The sequence below is a fragment of the Leuresthes tenuis genome, unplaced genomic scaffold (genome assembly GCF_036924035.1).
Source record: "Leuresthes tenuis unplaced genomic scaffold, fLeuTen1.0.hap1 SCAF_10, whole genome shotgun sequence".
Lineage (NCBI taxonomy): Eukaryota > Metazoa > Chordata > Actinopteri > Atheriniformes > Atherinopsidae > Leuresthes > Leuresthes tenuis.
Genome location: NW_027325364.1, coordinates 19905640 through 19928354, shown reverse-complemented (window position 1 = coordinate 19928354; position 22715 = coordinate 19905640). Strand labels below are relative to the sequence as shown.

The window sequence follows — 22715 nt, the reverse complement described above, 5'->3', positions numbered from 1 at the left end:
AAAAGAAAAACCTCCACAAATCGCAAAAAAGTACTGCCAAGCTTCACATTTTGAAGATAAAGCAGCTAAAGCCAAGTGATATTATGTTTACAGTTGTAGAGTTTTATCGGACAGGGGAGGTTCTATGTTAAGTTATATTGTCAAAATACCGTTTGTTTAAGCATCAATTTACTCAATGACACAGTAATCTTCTGGCAGACTGTGAAAGCGTTTTATTTGGTCGGGTAAAACCGGAAATAGCCGCTCTTACCGTTTCCAACAACTGACACATATGAACATGGGCGGAATAATGCTGCATTCATAGATAATGAATTTTTCAAATTAGTCACTACCACGAGATGAACTTTAAAGGCAAGAGGCAGTCAGATTATAACGGAGTACCTTGGGTATGGTTTGTCAATCCCGGCTCCTGCATTTTGCCTAACTCGCCCAGAATTGTTCTTAGGCCATGCAAAATCTTCCGTGATTCAAGATCACAAACGATCAAGTGTGATAACAAACGAAGCTCGTTTGTTATCGCTAAAGTAAAATAGAACGAACCTAATGTCGAGGCTAAATTCATTTAAGATCACCCAAATCACGCATCCGCGTTGTTTATCAAGTGCGTGAATGTCTAAAAGATCAAACTCTCGAGCTTAGGTTTCTAACTTCCGAGGTGCATCGAATGCAACATAATACATGACAGCAGTGACAGTTCCGCTCGATCATCCAGAGGGAAACTTAATGGGTTTATACTAATTTGGAGCCCTGGCGATTTGTTGGCGATTACACGGCAAAACACAAACGACCTGAGTCAATCAATACGTGTAGGTTTTAATTCGACAAAAAAATAAAATAATCTTTGAGACGAACTGTACAAAACTTTGCCAATCTTACATTTCATCAACAAAAACACGGTACATATTTACAACAACTACACAACGAAATTGTGGCACTCGTGTATACGTTTTACATATTTTACAGCATTACCTGAGTGCAGTAGAAAGACATGGAGTTATATAAGTGCATTTTGTTACAGGGTGTGGTTGTATAAAACTGAATGGCACCAAATATTCATGTCCCCATACAAATAGAATTTGCAACAAAAAAAATGGAAAAGACTTCTCTTTTATAATGATAAAGTGCACATAAAAAAACACAAAAGGCAGACACTTAAAACAATCTGAAATGACCTTTAACAATCTTAAGAAACCCTGTACTACAAAGAGCACAAACTTTTTCGTCACTGTTTGAGCTTAAATGGTAACCAGCTACATCTTAAAATGAACGCTGAGGTATTTGTCTTGTCTTTAAAACAGTTACAGAGTAAAATGTACATTCATGAATATTCACACATTTTCAGCTTTTGACCTGTCTACAAATGGATCCCAACTGATTAATGCAGCTAGTGACAGCAGGAGGGACAGTCCGAGTTGTTTCTCCTCTCCACCCTGCCAGGACATCTAAGGCTTGTTTAGGATCGCAGGGAGACAGGTCGTAGATGCAGTACACGGCTGCTAACTGGACCTCCCATGGTATACCTGCAGGGAGAGTACTCACCACCATTAGGATAATGAGGGGAAATCTAATAGTTTTTTTCTCAAAACAAATCAAGATCAGTGGGGATGAGTGGTTGCAATTGGCAAGACTTTCAGCGAGACACACAGGTCACGTTAATAGTTACAGCCAAACTGAATCATTCTGCATAGACTGTAAATGAACGCATTTCATACCTTGAGTCTGTCCTTGCCGTCCAAATGTGTTCATGACACTGGAAACGGTGACCACTGAGGAGACGCATTTCTCCTCAAGACCCAGCTGACCGAGGCGTCCTATTTCGACAAAAGGACAGTGAAATTCTCTGCCGTTTTCTCACCGTCATGTCACATCACTTTCAAGTTCCGCTTAATGGCCAATTAAAGCAACAAAACTGACCTGTGAGTCGGATTATAGTGGCAACAGCCACATCAGAGACAGGTTCTTGTTGATTTCTTGGCTGCGTCACCCAAGCGTTCAATAATGGCCACAACTCCTTGCTGTTAAAGTAAAACGAAAAGTGAGTACAGGCACACAGCCACCTCACTTGTACTGAAGCAAAAGCACTTTTAAGTAGGCCTGGGAAGATAACAAATTTTGCTGGACGATATATTGTCCCACAAATTATTGCCGATAAACAATAAAAAAAAAATAAAATAAAAATAAAATGAACTCTCAGTCTCTGATAGCAAAAATTGCACTTGAATAACAATTCTGTGAGCGCACGCCATTTTGAGCTGTTCCGTTTATATTTACTTTGTCGACCAAACGCCTCAGTGAGTGTTGCCTGTCGGGACGAAGGCTCTGCATCTCGAGGTGCAGTTTTTTTCCCCAGCTTGGAAAACTGGGTTGGGTGGTTGGCTGCTTTAGGTGGGCATACAAGTTTGTTGTGTTGCCTTTTTTTGGTTGCCACCACTTTTGAACAAATTCGGCATACTGGCTCGTCCGTGTCGATGGGCTCACTTTGCTCATTCAGCTGCAATATTCCCACACCGGGGCTGTGGCCTTTGGCTTTGCAATCATCTTTCATCCTCGCGCTGAGTTCATTTGAATTTATCGTGCGATTAATTGATTTATTGATTATCGGCCTAGGCCTACTTTTAAGTACAATGTCGGTTCAGTGGAGGGGGACAAAAAAAAAAAAAAACAACTTACCCCACTACATTTTCATAGGTCCACTTCCACTTTTTGTGCGAGCACAGGAGGTGCAGTGTGAAGATGCATTCCCAAGCTTCGCTTCCTAGGTCCTCTCCGTAGCGACTGTGTTTGATGAAAGACTTGTTTGACCCTGACCGGAGCTCAGACAGTGTTCTGGAGATCAGCTGGTCAATGGCACAGGGAGGATTCTGGGGGGATAATATGAACACAAAGTTTTAAAGACTCTTGTGGCTAAAAACTATGATGATATACACTGATTCAAGCTTAACCCAAACTTAAACCTGGACTGAGGTTTGCATGCTTTTACATGGAGTGTCGTACCAGGCTTGTCATTGTTTTTGTGCGATTTTAGATTAATAATGTATACAGTGTGACAAACGCAACAGTAAATCTCTAAAAATACCTTCTCCCAACCAAGGAATTTTGAAAAGCAGTCAAGAAGCGCTTCTTGTGCTTTCAGTTTGGTGATGGCATGAATGGCCTGGCACAAAGAGCCGCTGTGCGAGAGGAAACTGGGCCACGTCGTCACCATAAACAAAACCAGCTTTGCAGACTCTGGGAAATCTGAAGAAAGACAGCAGAATACAAATCATTATTACAACTAAACAGACGTGGCGAGTGACCAGATGTGAGGAGGTTGCCTGGGTGTTCTTTTGTATCTTTAGCTAGATTTATAGTCTTCCAGAACGTCGACGACGTCGATGTGACGTCTTCATTGAGCATTTGAAGTTCTGCGTCGGGGGAACACGTTGCTCTGCAATCCACCATGCCGGTAAGGGGGCGTGGCTGTGTGGTTTCAGGGGTTATAGCCGAATCCTTGCTTTTTTTCTTCCGGTCACAGTTAACGACAGTAAACAATGGCAACCGAGGTGGAGCAGCTGTATTTGCTGTTGGAGCTCATCAATATTGAAGATCAAATGCTTAAATTGCAAATGTTGAAGCGCAGGCGACAGAGAAGACGGTCGTGGGGGTGGTCTTTATGACCGGCCGAGGCTGGGAACGGGTGAATCTACAACACTGGTGGGAATCTACAACCTGGATGAACAAATGCACTTTAGATCATTTCGAATGTCAACAAGCGTCTTCGCCGTATACAGCCATTAAGACCGGAAAAGGCAACTGCCGGAAATTACGTTCTGAGTGGACCAATCACAGCCCTTACGGCCAGCGTCTACGCGTCATGTAGTTAGAATTTCTTGGAGGTGCACGTCAGGATACGGCGGAGGAGTCAACGTCGCAGACGTCGGTGCTAAGTAGCGACGTTGTCGAAATTACGTTAAAGCATAAACTACGATTTAGGATGTTGTTCACACTTCACAGGGCAATTTAAATTAGAAATAAATAAATAAAATAAATCCAACTGTGGTGCAGTTGCCTTGTAAGTAAAAGATCATTTGAATCTCATCACAGTATTTTTCTATTCTATTCTATTTGAAGAAAAGTCAGCGCAGTCGTCTGAACAGCTTCGAGACCACTCTGCCTTTGAAATATGAATGCAACACCAACCAAAGCTACTTCCCTTTCATTTCACCCTTACCTTGTACTTCTAAATGTAGGAGCCACTTTGGTCGTCACAGTATGGAACAGCACTGGGATCACTGGTTTCTTGGAGTATACCTCCTTACTGTTTTAATTCCTTTATGCATTTCAAAAGTCTCGGTCGACCTCTCTGCACCACATTTAGCCTCCTCAAAACCAACAAGCCTGACTCACAGCACTGCTTTGGAAGTTTTTAAGACTGTTAATAAAACGTTAAGATTATATTGGAAACGCAAGTGGGAATACACCCATGGATAGTTCAATTGAATCGCTTTCTTTGTTTTTGAGCTAAAAAAACAAACAGACCTGAGTTCCATTTGCCTGAATCTGAATAACTTATATCTATACAATATAAAGGACTTCCTCTCAAACTCTCAAATAAACCAACAATCTCTAACTTTCAGGTAAAAAAACAACTCCTATGTAGGGGTAACAAAGGTGATTTAAGGCTTGGGTTTAAATAGTACCAACTAAACTGCTAACCTTCCACGAGAATGCTGTAGGCCAGGATGCGAGCCTTCTCGTAGCATCTCTTCTGTCTGCAGATCCCTGTGTACACTCTGCAAAGGGCCTGCATGTAGTCTGTGCTGAGGACATTTTTCTCAGCCCTCAGTTTGTTCAGGATGGCCAACAAAATGTCATCTGCTTGGAGCTGAAGAGAAATGAGAGACAAGATATGAAAATGTGCACAAACGTGACACAACAGTGACGTCTTACAGCAACCCTTGTTACTGATATATTGGTTTTCTCTTCGGTTAATCCAAAGAAAGTTACACTGAGAGGAGAATGCAAGTTTTCTGACGACGTACAATCAGTGAGAACACAAGCTTTGGAAAAATGTGTTTTTTTTTCTTTTGCCTAACAGACCTCTTAATCACTGCTTTCTATGAACAGTGCATCCAGTTCAGAAGACACACGGCACAATATTCTCCAGTTCACAAGTGAACACAAACTGATCCATATGGAAAATTAGATGAGAGGCTATTGTTTTGTCAATTGTGATTATTTGATATGCTTAACAAACAGCGCCTTCATTTCATGTAATTCTGAAAGTAAAAATGCTAAAAATGGCCTAATAGCTCCATAGAGATGACAAGGAAATGCCTTTATTCTTTCCAACGTCCACTTACTTTTGTACTGAATTAATGCTGTAGGTTAGCAAAAGTAAATTTCATCATCAGTCTGAGACCAAATGATAGAACAGTTGCCTTCAACCAAAAGCTTTCAGAACTGTTTGCTTCCCCGCCTACGGTAAAAGTGTTAAATGTATAAGGACAGTAAATAAGTATACCAACCGAGTTACACTGGCAAATCTCAGAGATGACCTCCCTCTCTTCATCTCTCAGGACTGGTTTTTTGGGCAAGTTACCAACATAAAGGTGACTCTGGACAACGGGCATCAGATCAAAGCACTGGTTCTTAATTTTCTTCAAAGAATCACCAATGAGATTTTCCTCAGCAGGTTCTCCACTTGTTGTACTTTTGAGCTGTTCAGGCCTTAATGTCTGGAGCGAGGCGGTCTCATCGCCGCTGTTTGAAGAGACGGAAGACACTTTCTTGAGAGTAGCGCCCGGAGAACTGTCGTCAAGCTTCAGACACTTGCCGTTTGTGGGCTGAGGCAAACTGACGGCTGGTCTTTTTTCGCCCCTCATCTCAGTCTTTGTGAAGGCCGTTGAAGTGGAGCTGATGGTTTTAAAGCCAGACATCTGGCTCTCAGTTGTCGTGGATAATGTTCCACTCTCTGATGAACAAATGCCAAGACTGACATTGCCTCTGAGAATGCTCAGAGTCCGGGCACGGGCAGAAAGTTCTGGGTACATGGTGTCAAGAATCCTCATGGAGTTTTCCTGAGAAGGGCTGGTAGAAGAAGATGGGGAGGAATTCTTTGCTGTTAAAGGCAGGCGACCAGGAACGGGCACAGCATGTTTTGGAGTGGCAGAGCCGAACTGTAGAGGTGACGAGGGGACTCCATTTGGAGGCACCGGACTGTTTAGGGATGAGGAACTAAACTGCTGGCTGCTGGGTGTTAGGTGAGCCTGGACAGGAGTGGTAGGTGAGGCCACTCCATCCATAGGAGAGGGAAATGACAGCTTTCCAATAGCGTGCCTTGGGTTGATAGATTTGCCTGCCTTTGGAGGTGTGCTCAGAGGAGTAAGGACAGGAGGAAGCGGAGGACCCATTTCAGAGCGAACATGGCCGATGCACTCTGGGGTTTGAGCTGCAGCTGGACCTGAGGCACCTTTTTCTTTTCCCGACTCCAAACATCCATTTTGTCCTTTTGTGCCAGCAGCATTCTTAGTAACCGAGGTAGTAATACCTGCATCTGTGCGGTCCGGCGAGATCACATCAACCTTTTCAATGAGGCCCTCTTTGTCTGTAAATGATACAGGAGTTTTTCTGATTGTTGCAGTGAGTTCTGTGTCGACATCTACAATCGATTTCCGTGCGCTTGCGTGAGTTTCTAAAGCTTCCACTTTAACAGCAGGCAGCAGACACGTGGGACTCAATTGCCTACAAAGAGAATGTTTATTATCCTCCAAAGAGTTACTGTCAACAGTGACTGTTTTGGGAAAATGAGAGAATGAGGGTGCACCATCAGCCATTACTTTGCCGCTCATCGTCTTGTTGTCAACATCCTCTTTTTTTAGAGTTTTAGAATTAGCATCACTGCATTCCTGGTCAGAATGGGGCTCATCGTCTTCCGTCTTCAACACTGGAGGCATCTTAACAGACGGAGGTTTCTTATCTGCATTTGACTCAGAGGGTGAAGTTGTGACGTCAGCTCCTCCAGTTCCCTGCGCTGGACCCCCACCTTCCACCCCACAGTGCTGGATATCTGCATCAGTTTCCAACCTCTCTTCAGGGTTTTTACCTGGAACACTAATCATGCCATCGCCTGTGCTTGATGGGGTATACTCTGGCATTTCTGAGTCTCTAAAAGGAGACCCTGAACTGTCCCCGAGTTTAAACAAAGTGCCATCTTGACTGCCCTGACAAGAATTCAGAGGGCCTTCTTCGATTTCTGAACTGATTGCTGTGACGTCGGTTTCTTTTGCAAGAACTTGTTCATCTTCTGCTTTTTCAGAGATTACAATTGCATCACCCTCTGTGAGCAGCTCTCCGCACTCAGGATTAACAGTTGTGGCACCCAAAGCATCTCTAAGGCTTGAGTCTAAATCCATTGTTGTAACAGTCTCTGAATCATCTTCTTTGGTTTCTTCAAAAGCATTTTGAACCGCCGAGCTGCTGTCAGCACCATCGCTGTTCACACTACAGGAAGCACCCAGACTTTCAGCACTTAATGGAACATCTTCAACCAAGACCATGCGGTCTGATGTGGAAGAGGATGATGATGATGCTGGTTCTAACTGAGCAGATGCTGGCTCCTCCACAGGCGACACGTCTTGAGGATGCATTTTTCCATCATCTTTATTTGTGGTTTTCCCACTCAGTGGAGCAAGGCCACTCGACTCATTTTGTCCCGAGTCTTTATCATCGGAAATGTTTTGACATTCCTGTGTATCGACTTCCATTAAATCCACATTCTCTTCCTCCTCGAGTGCAGAGGATGTTGGATTATTGTGGCTTGATGTTGATCTTGTGATATTTAAAGAGTCATCTTCTTTAAGAGGAGGACAGTCCTCAAGTGTTTCAGGAGGGTCTTTCCTTTTTGCATCACCCGTCTCCAGAGACTCATTTTGGGGGTCCTGAAAGAAATAAGAAGGCAATAACATAACATATTAAACAGCATGAACCAAACCCAGACTTTACCACACCTGCTAAAAGTGCAAGATGAGTAATTGCTTTGCCGTACGTAGTCCTATATTTAAAAATGATAAATTATAGAACAAAAAAGTAATTTCTATTAATGAAAATTGTACACCAATTGCAACAAATAAAATCATATATATCTACTAACTTTTCTCGTATTATGAACAGAAACTGCACTTTAACAAAAGACATCCACATCAAATAGGACCAAATTCTCACCACGTCTGACAGTGGAGATATGCAGGGAGACAGCGGTTTGAACATTTTCATTATTTCATCAAGGGAGATTTCACAGCTGCTCTTGTCAGGAGCCGTCTCGTCCGGTTTGTGCTCCTTGGACGATCGCTTGCTCCTCTTCCGAGTTTCTGCCTGCTTCTTGCCTCTTAAGCAGAGCGGAGGTGTTTGGTGCTCGATGGCATCCTGCGCACGAGGACTGGGTTTTAACTGTGTGTAGATGGCTTGCGTCTGGACGTGGTCACTGTGGGATTCACTGATCTTGTGAGAAGCAGACGAAGACGCTCCACTTAGACGAGACTGAAGTTTGTGCGGAGACGAGGGTAGAACTTGGCGGTGATCGCATTCTGAAATGAAATGAATTAAAAGGAGATTTGAAAAAAGTAGTAAAGCAAAACCTGGAACCAACTGGTGTCTTGTTTGCAGTGATATGCAGGAAGGCTTAATCGTGCCTCACCTGCGGAGGGCGGCAGGTTTGCTGATTGCTCCGGCTCTAAACATGCCCACAAATTCTGCAGTAACATCCGGACCCTTTCTGAAAGATGCACCAAAACAGACGCAAATTAAACAAATGACAAATGAAATCAGTCCACTTTCAGACGCATGTGCTCATCAAATGAATAATTTGCAACTGGAACCGACAGCATACCTTTGTCTACTTTCGGCTCTGCAGGTGCACTTGTTTGACTTGTTGCGCTCCTATATTCTTTTTGAGAAAAACAGACATTGTTTTAATTTAAAAGTAAATTAGAAGTCAGGAATGCAGTCAATTCTGCTGCTGTTGGATAATAAACCTTCATTGGTCAATGTAACACAGTTATGTGGTTATACATTTATACAAGGAGCTCTAAAACCATTTCTGTACAAATATATACACATTTTATATTTACCTTTGCATCTTTCTCTTTCCAGTTTGATCAGTCTCACCTACAAAAGGATGAGGGGAGGGGGGGACATTTCAAAAAGTCAGTTCCAGAGAATGAACAAAAATCTTCCAAAATGAGCTTTTTTGGAGACCCCTACAGTACCTGAAGGTCAGCAATATTTCTCTCTAGCAGGATCTTTTCTCTGGTCAGCTGTGATATTTGATGGTTCTGCTTGCAAATTGAGTCTGAAATGAGGTGAGGAAACAGCTAATAAATATGGGAATGATAAAAAAAAAGTTCCACGTCGATTCAAGTCAGCAGGTCTAAACTTACCTTCAAGCAGTTTAACTTTATCTTCAAGACTGTCCTTCCTGTGGATTTAAAAAAAAGATAAAAACATGATAGCATTAAGTTCCTTCCTCCAAATTCTGGCAATGAAAGTGAATGTGCGCCATGAGTGAGAGAGAGAAAAAAGTAAGTGCAGGTCTTACAGGCTCCTCATCACAGCATTCTCCTCCATCAGTTTTCCAGCTTTATCTGCTTGTGCCTGAGATTTATTCAACGACGCCTGAAGAGGTGAAATATCAGGTTTACTCAAATTTTTTTTGTCAGTTGTAAACTTTGACAAAATTCAAACAAGTCTGAGGAATTTTAGAGGCTTCGTTTGGTCACCTGAGTTTGAAGCAAATCGTTTTCGAGAGCGGCCTTTTCTCTCTTCAGCTGTGCATTTTCAAGGCACTGAGTCTCTGTCAAATCTGCAGGTTAAAAAAAAAAAAAAAAAGAAAGAAAAGAAGAAAAAGCATTTCAGCAAATCATCTTTCACAAAATTCAGAATACGGGAATTTGCAACACGCGTGTGTAGATGACCTTTTACGGAGTTCAGCCGGTCTTCGAGCTTCTTATTTCTGAAACACAGAAAATAACAGTAAGCAGGTTGCCACAACGACAAATACGATGACTGCACTGCCACGATTGTGACTGGGAATACTACGGGCTACTCACTCGGCTGCTGTAATGCAGTTTTCCTGCTTCAGTTTTTCCATCTCTCCAGACAGCTGTTCGTAAGCCTTCAGAGCACTCTGTAAAGATCAGAGAAAAATGTGAGCGCTTTCAAAAGCAGGCAGATTTTGTAAAATAGATATATTATGGAAAAATATATATTTTTTTTATATAATGTTTTAAGCCCTTTATTTCTGAAAATGAGTCATTCAGTGAGCCGTCCAGATTTGAAGGAAAATTTACATCACTAAAGGTTATTTAGCCTGCGTGTTTTCATAACCGTGTCGATTTTAGAGCATGACTCGTCAGGAAACTATGTTTAAAGGCCCCAATATGGTTGCCGCGATGACATCTTCTATGTCACAGAGGTGTCGCTGCAACATGAAGGTTACGCCAACTACTCTACAATGACGTCACCTGAGTTTGAAGCAAATCGTTTTCGAGAGCGGCCTTTTCTCTCTTCAGCTGTGCATTTTCAAGGGACTGAGTCTCTGTCAAATCTGCAGGTTTAAAAAAAAAAAAAAAAAAAAAAAAAAAAGAAGAAAAGAAGAAAAAGCATTTCAGCAAATCATCTTTCACAAAATTCAAAATAAGGGAATTTGCAACACGCGTGTGTAGATGACCTTTTACGGAGTTCAGCCGGTCTTCGAGCTTCTTATTTCTGAAACACAGAAAATAACAGTAAGCAGGTTGCCACAACAACAAATACGATGACTGCAGTGCCACGATTGTGACTGGGACTACTACGGGCTACTCACTCAGCTGCTGTAATGCAGTTTTCCTGCTTCAGTTTTTCCATCTCTCCAGACAGCTGTTCGTAAGCCTTCAGAGCACTCTGCAAAGATCAGAGAAAAATGTGAGCGCTTTCAAAAGCAGGAAAAATATTTGTTTTTTTTACATAATGTTTTAAGCCCTTTATTTCTGAAAATGAGTCATTCAGTGAGCCGTCCAGATTTGAAGGAAAATTTACATCACTAAAGGTTATTTAGCCTGCGTGTTTTCATAACCGTGTCGATTTTAGAGCATGACTCGTCAGGAAACTATGTCTAAAGGCCCCAATATGGTTGCCGTCGCCGGCATCTTGTCACAGAGGTGTCGCTGCAACATGAAGGTTACGCCAACATGAAGGTTACGCCAACATGAAGGTTACGCCAACTACTCTACAACGACGAAAGACGAGAAGAAAACAATGCTCTCGTCAAGAGTAGGAGGAGTAGAACTGTCATCAGTGGTCAGCATTCTCACCTCTGCTTACATAACAGCTGATGAGCCTGCAGAAGTGGAAATTCCAATATGTGTGTTATCACCATTATAGTCTGATATTGAGCTTAGAATATTATTATAGGACTTTTAAGTGTATTGTGTTACCTTTTCTTTCTTTGTTTGTTTGTTATGAAATAGTGTGCTTCAATGGCCACACTTGGGAATTATCCTTGCCTTTCAGGATGCAATAATAATAATAATAATAATGATAATATATTGGTTTGCTGTTTTACTTGCTTATGTTGTTTCAGTGCAGACACACTTCTCTTCGCTGAGCCTGTTTTCGAATTGGTCCATCCGGTTTGTCATTCTCGGCGGGCGCCAAGTTACAAATTTTGACTGGTGCACGACTACGCGCTGCCCGCATGAGCAACGCGTCAACTATAAAACAAGCTTTAAAAGGGGATCGTGTCCTTTCAGTTGTCCATAGTCGAAGTGCAGATAAGGGCAATTCAAGCATATGAAAATAAAACTGTCCATCCAGTATTTTTCTTTCAGTTCGGTGTGTGTGTGTGTGTGTGTGTGTGTGTGTGTGTGGCGTGAGCTCTCGGGGTGTTTACTCTATGCTCTTTTATATTGTAAAAAGTTGCTCCAAGGGTTTCAAAGTAACGTTATACGCTGAGGAAGAAACAGAGTGGAGTTGAGTGGGTCATGCCACGTCCCTAAAATGATCGATGATTGAAGAGAGATGCAAATGAATGGATGAAAATGGATCCAAAAGGTTGATCCAAAGCATGTCACAGGCATTTTGATGAAGACCTCAGGGAATTGTGCCAGGTTATGGAAAAAAAAACGCATAATGCTCATCTAAGAGTGAGACACATTACTATTGCATTTTTTTTTTTGTAATATCATCTTTCACGGAGTGAGGACATACCTTATTTTTTTCCAGCTCCGCCTGCAGAGATTCATAATCTGCTGTCTTCTTCTCCAGCGTCGCCAACCGGATCTGCAGCTCCTCCAGCTGTTGTTGAAGCCTGATTGCGTCACTGCACGAGTCGAAATGTGATAAGAACATGGATGTGTTAATCCAGCTGCCATACACTTCAAAAGAGCACATTGAAACCAATGTAGCCCGTGTACTGCAGCTACAATTCCCACATCCCAGGGACACCATACTCGTTTCATCCTAACATTATTCATGTACAATTATATCTTGATGGCCTTTATCAATAAGTCTATGTAAAATTATATTTTCTTTTAGTACAATGGCATTATGGAGTAATCTTTTTCCTTTTTGTATGAAAAGAAAGCAATCCAAATTAATTCAAATATTAAAACTCCAGTTCAACAACTGACTTAAGTACAGTTTGTCAAGAAAGAGAAATTCTCACAGTAAGTTTACTCAACTTGTAAACTTACGGTAGTCAACACTCTTAAAGCCTACACCCGCACCTTGGCTCAGGAAGTCTCGCTGCTGATCGAAATACCGTGGCTTCGTTTGTTTAACATTGTTTTATACTAAACTATCATCACAACTGGTTGTCTAATAGTTCGATCGTGTTAATAAGCGTTTCCATGACAACTTGTCATTCGCTGATACTCACTCCGAAACCGTTATCTTCTGTTTCAGTGCCAGAAATGACGACACGTATTCTGTCAGACTCTGTAAACAAAAACAAAAAACAGCCGGAAGAAAACAGACGTTAACAGTTCGCAATAACTAACTGAAATGACTGACTGCAGTTTTAATGTGTTTTTATGACTGCAAACACACGAAACAGTACCAGAATGTTTACGTCGATGAAGACTAACATTTAAAACTGCTCTCTCTGACATAGAAAGATAGTCTGACCTGGTGCAAAATAGAACAGTTTTGACAGTTTCCAAGTGTGGCGTCCGCGGCAATGGCTGCCGTTTTGTACTGATTGTCTCCTGGCATCATTGCAGAAAGGAAAAGTCCATATAATCCCCACAGCTCTTAATATATAGCATGTAAAGTGGCGACCGTGTCTTGGTGTGACAAATTCCAGACAGGTTCAAAACAACATCACATTTTCGTCTCTCCCACGTTGATCAAGGACCCGTGCCAGGACCCCGCAAAAGGAGCCTCGCGAAATGCCTGCAAATTTGTAAACAATGAGATCTCGCTTCATTGCAATTGCATTAAAAGTTTTATACTTATATCGTTGAATATGATAAAAATATGGGTTTAGATATCAAATTAGGTTTTATGTCACGTGAAGTATGCTTTTTATTTTCTGGAAATTGAAATTTATTCTGGCAGTGTCTTGCGGTGAATACCAATTTGATACACAGGTTCTCGTGTGTATCCAATAGGAGCCATGAAAAGTTCGTTACGTTGATGTTACAATTTCCATTTTTGTAAGAGAGTGGTTATAACGGGATTCTTACTGCGTATGAGTATTTTGATACCACGGCAGTCGGTTGTTCATACATGCAAAAATGGCGCCATCTTCTGGGAAAATCTGTATTCTGTGTTGCGTTGATGTGGACGGGTTAAATTTGGAAATCCTCTTAAACCAAAACGACGCCAGTGATGGTCTGGCGACCTACCCCGATTTGCCTTACGTTGGCCTGAGTAGGCTCCACTCTTAGCGAAATGGGGCAAGTTTAAAAATGTTTAGGAGCTGTAGGGTTAAATTCATACATTACTCGTAGTTGCGCATCTTTCCCTGGTGGTCTAGTGGTTAGGATTCGGCGCTCTCACCGCCGCGGCCCGGGTTCGATTCCCGGTCAGGGAACAAGCTTTTTGTACCCTGTCAGCGTTTAAAGGAAACTGCAATCCATTAATTAAACTAACAAAGCGACAGTTCCGACACGGCTAATTTATTAATACGAATATCTAACAACCTTCAAATTACACCAGGAGCAGTTGTCAATTCGCATCACGTGCATCATAGCCGTTTAGCCTTTTCCTGCTTAGTATATAATTTCTTTAAATTAAATTGTATCCATTGCCAATAGAGGGTGCTGTTGTACGGGTAAACGTTTTCCTAAATCCTCCCTCTCTTTCTCTCTTTTGTCAGCACACACATACAGATAAACAGTGCAGAACCATTTCTGTTTGGCACAATAATCAACACCTGAAACTATGTCGTTAGATAGACATGTTGATATACTTTGGCTTAAATTTAACAGTCAACATTAGATTGGTGGCATTGTCATACTGCATAATGTCCCCTTTCTACTTACATGACCAAGGCAAATGCATTTTTATACATTATATTTTGACCGTGTTTCCATATTCAGGTCCAGGTACTGTGCATTGTATTTCCTCCATGAATGCACAAAACAACAGGAGATTGTCTGAGACTTATTGGTGAAACTCCAAATTGACATTGACTGTAGTTAGGACAAAGTAACTGGCAGATAAACATTGTGACCATTTGCCTAATATTGAGAGGTGTCAAGTACAGGGACATTAGCAGTGGATCCTTCTGGCCCTGTGGGTTCTGAGGTAGAGTCTTTGTGGATTGGGCTTGCTTCCCATAGACACCATCAGATCAGTATCTGGGAATTTTGGAGGGTGAATGAATAATCACTTTTTTCAAAGCCCACTGCTTTCCTACTGAGAGAGGCTGTTACTGTAGAGGAATGCTGCTGCTATGTTGGGGGGCTGACTAGTCTGCAAAAATCTTCAGGTAGGCGGCAACTGTAGTAACATCCATGTGAATGCCAGGATGCAGGATTTCACAGCACAACGCTGCTTTGTAACAATGCCAGCACTTTACATGCGTTACATTCGGCTCATCCAGAAAAATCCAGGGCTGCAGTGCATGTGTTCCCTCATCTCAGTTGTGCCGATGCACCAAACCATTACTGCCATTAGCTGGTCATATCATTCCCTGAATTTAGCATTTAATTTGCCATTGCTAATTGTTTTGAAATAAATGGAGATATAGTCTTTCCGTTATGCCACAGTTTGTTGTGCTCCACATTTGACCTGCATTCTTTGGCAGCAAGTTTTAATCTCAGGTTTGTTGGGACTGCTGTAGTTGCAGTCTGATAGAAAGATACAAAGCCTGGAACTTCAGATGAACCTTCAGAGTGTAGCCTTGAGGCTAAAGAGCCAGCTCTCTCCAAAAAGATGTGGTTAGAGATAGCTCTGCTTCTTTAAAGTGGAAAGGTGAGTGCTTTGCAAGCCTCCTATCTTCCCGTCTGTCTCTCACAGATAATCTTTTGTGTTACCTGACATGAGTAAAGTAACGTTTTGGAGGTGGCCACACTTGTCTTTACCTCCTTTGTTATCTACAGGAAGCATTTGTCTGATAACTATCTTTGTATAAACAAAAATGTTTCATCCTCTTAATCCCCTTCTTCTTGTGTGGTTGGATTTTTTTTCTCTTTTTTTCTGTCAAGGTGCTGCTGAGAATTAGTGTTGCTATATAAGAAAAGTCAAGCTGTAGACCACTACACCAGCAAGCGATTGCTTTTGATTATCTAAGTGACTAAGACGTGGTTTCCCAAACGTTAACTGGTACATATTAACAGTAAAATGGGTCAGGATGTGGGGAAGTTGGTTGACTAGGTTTTTACACTACTATGCAAAGTGGCTCTTGATAGTACATCCAAAAACTTGTTAAGAGTGTGTTTTTTTTTGTCCAAAAGTGTTGTGGGAGTTGGTCAAATACGCAGACACAGTGATCATACTGTAATCTTTCTGTTAGCAAAGTGACATTTATACTTTTTGCCAATTCAACATTTGTTTAACAGTGCTGCTTTGGCCTGTATTTGTTCCATAAATGAGTGTCAACACCAGCAGTCACTCTCACACACACACACACACACACACACATATGCACGCACACACACACACTCACAGAGTAGCACAGTGCTCACAGCTGGCTAACTGTAAATGAACTACGGGGAGGCAGTTGACAAAGACATCAAGGCCTTTTTTCTTCTTCTCTCTTTTTATAACTCTTCTCCCCCTGGCTTATTCACCCTAATCTAATATAGCACCACCAAAGACAGTCACTTGAAAAAAGGAAAGTAGTTTTGGCCTAAGTTTGGTTTAACATAAATGATGCAGAGTAATATGTCACATACTGTTGTTCATCCAAGTAGCATTTACCAACTTGATTTAAAGAAGATGGTACATACATGCCTTGCCATTTGTCATTTTACTCTCTACCCCCTTCCCCCCATCTCAGCCTTAGGGGCCGTGCCCCAGGGATTATGACAATGGTTATTTTGTTTTAAGCAGCGGTGTCTCCTTGACTAGCAGATAGATTACTAAAGAGTAAAGTCCAGACTCAATATGTCATAAGTGTTGAAATGGCTAATAGCACATTGGCATGACTGTTACCCAGAGCCCTGGCTTAGGTGTTGCACTCCACTGCAAGCTGAAAACTAGATCCTAGCATTTAGGCCCAAGCTGTGTAAGCCCCATCGTATTTCTTTTGAGTTTTGTTATGACATGTTGCACATCAGTCACACAGTGAGAAACGTTAATAGGAACTGTAGAGGATTTTCTGAGTCACAAAAAAGGAACAAATAAGACAAATACCCCAATCAGGTTTATTTGAGTACTTTAGCGTCAGCATGCTTAATGAGTCAATGCTGACCTCGTATGCGTATTGCGTGGGATCCAGCGCGATGGGGGCTATATTAGAAAACAACGGCCACAATTGGTTGTTTTATGCTAAACATGGCGTTTCTGTTGTTAACATTCTCTTAACATTGTATTTTCATCTCCTCACACAGGCATTTGCCTGCCATTTTGTTGACAATGATGCCTGTTGTAGGTTGTCTCAATTATAATTGTGATGTCACTGATCTTTCAATTAAACTTTATCCAATTGCCTTGCACCTAATCCACATCCCTGCTAAATCTGCCTCTTTATACTCTTATTACATTAGAGTACTATGTTGTCTAGTATTGCAGATCATTTACCTCAACCAGGACAGACGGCTGCAGAGTCTCTGCTGTATGTGTGTGTGTTTAAGAGTAACTCAGAGGGGAAGGTGGACTAGTAATGTCATCTTATTGAACTCAGTGTTTCTTTATTTATTGGTCTTGAATGCTGCATTTTCCCTTTTCAAACGAACCTGCCTGAACTGGTAATATATTCATAGTTTAAGTCTTAAAGATGCCCAGCCTGCAGATTACGGGGTCGATGCCTTTTACCATCTTTTAGAGTGTTTGTATTTACACTTCCAGAGAAAAAAAAAGTATTTTGGGAAGAGTGTTATAAAGGTTGACATGAAAGAACAACAAATGAGTTTAATTTGTCATTAGTAGAGAACTTTTGACTTGCTGTCTTTACCACCATTCATTAAAATGTACCTGATTAGCTTTCAAGCTGGCTGTTTCATTGGACCATTGTACAATTCACAGCATATGTGCATAGGAGAGGAACTGAGTAAGTGACTTAAGTTTGTCTGACACTGCAACACTGACATTCATTCAAACATTTAAGTTACACTGATGATTCTACCTTTTTCCGTTGGAGACCATCGTATGTGAAAGTATCACCACTATATTTACTGCACAGACTTTGTCTGATGACACTGTGGTTGTAAAATCTGAAATTAATATCAGAGCAGAGCAACAGTATGGAAATGCTTTAAGCACCTATGAGTTGACATAAAGTCTTAATGGGCTGGGGTTTTTTTGTTCAATGTAGCCATCTGACAAATAAAAGAGAAGAATATGTTATTGGTGGCAGTTTTATTGGGAATTTGGCTGTATTAATATACACTTCCACTTTACCAAAGAAACTTTGGCGCATGTGCTGAACACCTCGGCCCATTTCAGTGTCGCTGACTGTATGCATGCAGTGATTTGGTCTCCAACTGCATTATCTGAATGTGTTAGTGCGGTTCTGAGAAGCTCCATATCATAAGTTTTCAGTTGGACTAACATGTTTTTGTGAATTATAAAAGTCAGATTTGAACACAATAATGAGATTGTTTTTTTCTAGTGTCATGCAAACATGCTCATTTGTTTTAAAATATTCTGTCAATAAATCTCATTATTGTGCCACAAAATGCCAAGAAGTCTCCGTGCAGCATAAAAAAAAAAAAAAAAACTTGCTTTAATTCTGTGTTAGACGGGAAAAACAGATTTGATTGGCAACAAAATGAAACACACATTACATTGAATAAAGTTTCATGATTCCCTTGGATACTGTTGAAAACATTTGGGCTGAAGTAAATATATTCACAACAAAATAAATTACATTTGCCAAGTCATTTTGACATTTTAATACAGGAATCGCTCATTTTACACCGTGCCATTAAGTGAAAAGTGTTGTTTCTGCTAACAAGCCCACACAGAAGTACAGAGCCTCCAGTTGCACTCAATGTTTTTAGCTCATTATTTTGCTTTTGGTCTCATGACATAAATGTTCTGATTCAGTCATTATTGGATTTGATCTAAATATCAATAATGGATCATGAAATCTTTTCCAAAGAGAGCAATAGCACTGTTTGAGAACTTTGTTTCAATTCATCAGGAGGCAAGGGAACCCTACCTGGAGACATCTCAAAGGAATGCAGGGGATTTTGTGGTGGGGATAGAGTATATAACTTTATATGTTGGTAAGAAATATAGCAAATAGAGGCAAAGACCAGAGTTAAGATATGTTTCAATTTATAAACTTACATTACAGCTGTTAAATCTGAAAGTTACAAAGCTGATTATCAAAGCTACAGAAATACAAAACAACAGTCGGGCCCCTATTATGAAGATGAAAACATGTAATGACAATGATAGCGATGTTAACAATATGTTGAAAGGCAAATCCTTTGTCAGGGTGTGATGACAGCACTCTACCTAGTTGAAGGCTTATGCCAAAGAAGTATAACTGAGGAGATTAAGTTTCCTTCTTTAGCCCTTTTTTTTTTTTCACTTTCTACTGATCTATTGAGTTGAAAAAGTGCGTTCCCCCCTGGAAGTTGAAATCTAGTTGCACTTTGAGCTAAACAAAATGACATCAGGACTCATGCTGCACCTGGATTGCTGTCATGACACACTTTTGTTAATGTTATTTCATTTAAATTGTAAAAAAAAAAAGTCACATTTTAAATCATATCAACTATCATCTGTCAGTGCTTTTAAACCATAAATGATATGTAATGTAGTTTTGTTCCATAACAATGCATGCAATACGTGACTGCTTTGTGTTATAATGTAAGAATAGAATATGGACCAGAACATTTTTAAACAACATGTTCTTACGGTTTGTTATTGATAAAGATTTCTTCTCAACACCTGCTTCTTTCCCTCCCCCCAAACTAAAACAGTTTAAAACAGATGTGGGGTTTTTGGGGGTTTGTCATGCAACATTGCACAGATATTCAGCTACTGGGGTTAGAGTATTGTAAAAAAAAAAGAAAATATTAATACATTTATATTGCTTATCAATACAGTTTTCCAGCAGTGATGTATTGTAAAGCCAATAAATAAAACAAACAATACCGTACTGTACACAGGTCACACAAGTCATTAGTTCTTTCCTGAATTTTGAGCATGTCACACCGATTCTTTGAAATCAAAGTGACAAAAGATGTAGCACCGCTGAGTATAAAAGCCAGTTCTCAAAGACTCTTCCTGGCTCAAAATAGTTCTATGATATGCAATGCAATCAATTTGGTTCCTTTCTTCTTTTTTTTCTTCTTCTTTAGAGAGCACTATGTTAGTGTACAGGCCATTTTCTCTTTTCATTTAAACCCAGGGGTTTGAAACATCCCTTTTTATTATCAGACCTCAGAGCTCCAATTTATCTAGAAGAACAGCACGGGCCAGGGGATATCACTTGTTGTTGTGTGTGGCAGTGTTTGAAGCCTCGTCTACGGTTCATCTCTGCTGGTGTGCAATTCTTGGCGGTTGGGTCTTGGGTAAAACTCTCTGCTGTTATGTACAGTACATAAACAAAGCGTAAGGTTTTCAGTTCCTTTAAGACATGTCAGGATTCTAGTGTTTCTCTCGTTTTTTTGCTTTCCCCTGTTCACATTTCTGTTTACCTCTGTCGGGATCAGAGTCTTGTATCCAGATGTCCGGCATCGCGGGGACAAGAAAGGGGAATGCAATTCTTCCGTTGAAATGTAATTTGTTTTTCAGTGCTCGCCACATGCTTAGAATACAAACACATCTTTTCAAGCATGGACATCAAATGTAGTCTTTTGACTCTTGAGCTATTTCTCTATGAGCTACAAGTCACTTTGTATGTTTATAGGTTTGAATTTGAACAGGAGTGGCAGCACTGCTTGCCATAGAACTTGTGGTTGCAGACTCCATGCTGGGGCACCAGGTAACACCAGCTGAAATAATCCTTACATGTGAGATCTGTGGGGGGAAAAAAGGAAAATGACTGCTCTCTTAAAGCTTGTTCTTACTCAGAACTCAATCATGCATACATTGTATAAGAGTTTTAGTACCTTTCTTCTCAGGTAGTGGGCAGAAGTTGGTGTTGCAGGCCTGGGACACTGAGGGTTTATGATGGAGGGCACAGCCAGACAAAGGCTTCCCATGGATCTGACACTGAACTGTCCGGGTCTGCACTCCTCCTCCACATGTCACTGTGCACTGTACAAGGAAAAAAAGGCCTCGATGAGAGCTGCCATGAAATTCACCACTGCACCATGGACAACACATTCAGTGCCTCCTCTCTTGTCAATCACCAAATGTTGAAGTGTTCCTAAAATGGGGGGATTTTTTTAGGGGATTAAAAACTCCTGGAGTGGGACTTTTAATCTACCTGAGACCAAGAGGATGAGTGCCACTCTGGTAGAGGTGGAGGGTGAGGAAGGGGTTGGGGTGGATAGATGTGATGAGGCGTCCTCCATCGGTGGACTGGTGGGGTCATGCGGACAGGACACTCAGCCAGTATGCAGGGCCTTTGGAGCTCGACTGTGGGCTTGGAAACATGGTGGCACTTCTTGGCAGCAAGTTCTCTGTATTTTCCTGCAGTATCCTTTAGTATGAACGCAAAGAAATTTGTAATGGTTACAGGGTGCCACTACCTAAGAAAACAACATCACGAAAGTCTTTAAAATATACAACGCTGTATATGTTTCATACATAACTAAACCCAGTAACCAAAAACAAACACTGACAAGGGGTTAAGAAAAATTAGCATTAATGAGAACTGTGATAACATTCATTGTTAATGACTTAATAATTAGTAATCAGCGTTTTTCTGTAATTCGGTAAACACAGAACATCAACAAGACACACCTTCTCTGCACACTTGACAAAGCGTGTCTGATAACCACGACCGCATGTTGCTGAACACTGAAAATTGAGAACAGAGAAAATACAGAAAGAGATTTTTAGCCCCTTAAGCTCAAACACATTAGATATCCTAACTTCTGCTCTGTTCAGTTAATTCGAATATACTTTATTTCTGTAGTTCAACTACCTCTTGCCACGTGGAGACAAACCACTGGACCTTGCGCTGTTTCTGGCAGCGTTTGATGAAGCAGGATTCTTGACTGGCAGGTTTCTGCAGGCCTGCACACTCGCTGTCTGGCAGTGTTTGAGTCTTCAGACCTGCATTGGTGTTTATACACAGAACAGCCCTCTTCTTCAGACCATTGCCACACTTACGCGAACACTGCCAAATAAAAAGACACATGATTATGATATTTGGCATTATCTTGTGCTTTAAGACAAGACACAACAGGCTCCGATAACATGTCTACTTTCAGACTTGTGGACAAAAAGCACCCACAACACACTTTTAGGCATATGTTTGAATAAATTTTGTATTTTGGACGCTTCTGTCAGCTGTGCACATTTAGGAAAAGTATGTTATTTGCATATTTAATCATCAATTTTGAGAAAACCTTAGTGTGGTAGAAGTTTAACCTGTAAGTAGTTTCCCTTAAAAATATATTCTTTAAAATTTTCTCGAAATAAATTTTTCATACTCTGAGCCAGGAGCTCTGTAAGACAAACACACATCTAACTTTCCAGTTTTATTAATCTCTATAGTCTTAACATTAATTAACACAGTTTTAACATTCATCTTATTCCGAAAAAACGTGGTGAAAATGCATTTCATTGCAAACTGTTGATTGTACTTGTTGATTTATGAAGTGATCAAAGAACAAAGCTCCTTTAGTAAAAACCTTTGAAAAAAATGTTTCACTTGGCTTTTCAGTAAAAATGTTTGCTAATTATTCCATGCAATCATAGATAATTATTTCTCTGCATACTGAAACAATACATTTCAGAAAACCTGTAGCCATATACAAATAACTATTGTCTTATTGTAAATGATAATCTGTGAGAGTTTCATGGTAATATCAATTAGTTAAAGACTTTATCCTCTTCACTTGTTTTGATGGTATGCTGGTTTAAATGCTATTATATTACATTATTATTTAACATGATTACTTCTAAAAAATATCACCAAAAAAACTCACCAAAAACCCACTAAAAAGTGAAGTTTTTAC

General features: G+C 40.7%; 2 protein-coding genes and 1 non-coding gene across 3 annotated transcripts in view; 1 reads left to right on the top strand and 2 right to left on the bottom strand.

Annotated features, from left to right (window-relative positions):
- Nucleotides 1–820: 820 nt before the first annotated feature.
- Nucleotides 821–13348, bottom strand: ice1 (KIAA0947-like (H. sapiens)). The gene is made up of 23 exons (XM_072394639.1): nt 13141–13348; nt 12893–12951; nt 12223–12334; nt 10841–10917; nt 10706–10743; nt 10500–10582; nt 10086–10162; nt 9951–9988; nt 9756–9838; nt 9575–9651; nt 9417–9454; nt 9246–9328; nt 9108–9144; nt 8867–8923; nt 8675–8752; nt 8203–8564; nt 5508–7919; nt 4696–4864; nt 3077–3237; nt 2671–2861; nt 1915–2015; nt 1713–1811; nt 821–1520 (listed from the first exon to the last, which is right to left on the bottom strand). The coding sequence occupies exons 1-23, from the start codon at nt 13228–13230 to the stop codon at nt 1339–1341; spliced, it is 4704 nt and encodes a 1567-aa protein (XP_072250740.1). The 5' UTR covers nt 13231–13348; the 3' UTR covers nt 821–1338.
- Nucleotides 13349–13978: 630 nt separating this feature from the next.
- trnae-cuc (transfer RNA glutamic acid (anticodon CUC)) lies at nt 13979–14050 on the top strand. Its single transcript has one exon. It is a non-coding gene; the product is annotated as a tRNA-Glu (tRNA).
- Nucleotides 14051–19568: 5518 nt separating this feature from the next.
- LOC140316714 (A disintegrin and metalloproteinase with thrombospondin motifs 16) overlaps nt 19569–22715 on the bottom strand; it is a 52736-nt gene continuing 49589 nt past the window's right edge. Inside the window, exons 20-24 of the mRNA XM_072394651.1 lie at nt 21677–21871; nt 21493–21549; nt 21014–21229; nt 20694–20841; nt 19569–20601 (exon numbers count right to left, since the gene is read on the bottom strand). Coding sequence (XP_072250752.1) covers nt 20486–20601; nt 20694–20841; nt 21014–21229; nt 21493–21549; nt 21677–21871 — 732 coding nt within the window. The 3' untranslated portion in view covers nt 19569–20485. The remainder of the gene's footprint in view (nt 20602–20693; nt 20842–21013; nt 21230–21492; nt 21550–21676; nt 21872–22715) is intronic.

What these genes read in the sequence shown, in the direction of transcription:
- ice1 (XM_072394639.1), bottom strand. Translation starts at nt 13,230, where the DNA reads ATGATGCCAGGAGACAATCAGTACAAAACGGCAGCCATTGCCGCGGAC. An exon ending in ACCTATGAAAATGTAGTGGG is followed by an intron (nt 2,016 to 2,670) that starts GTAAGTTGTTTT and finishes TTACTTTAACAG; the next exon opens with CAAGGAGTTGTGGCCATTAT. An exon ending in CACTATAATCCGACTCACAG is followed by an intron (nt 1,812 to 1,914) that starts GTCAGTTTTGTT and finishes TTGTCGAAATAG; the next exon opens with GACGCCTCGGTCAGCTGGGT.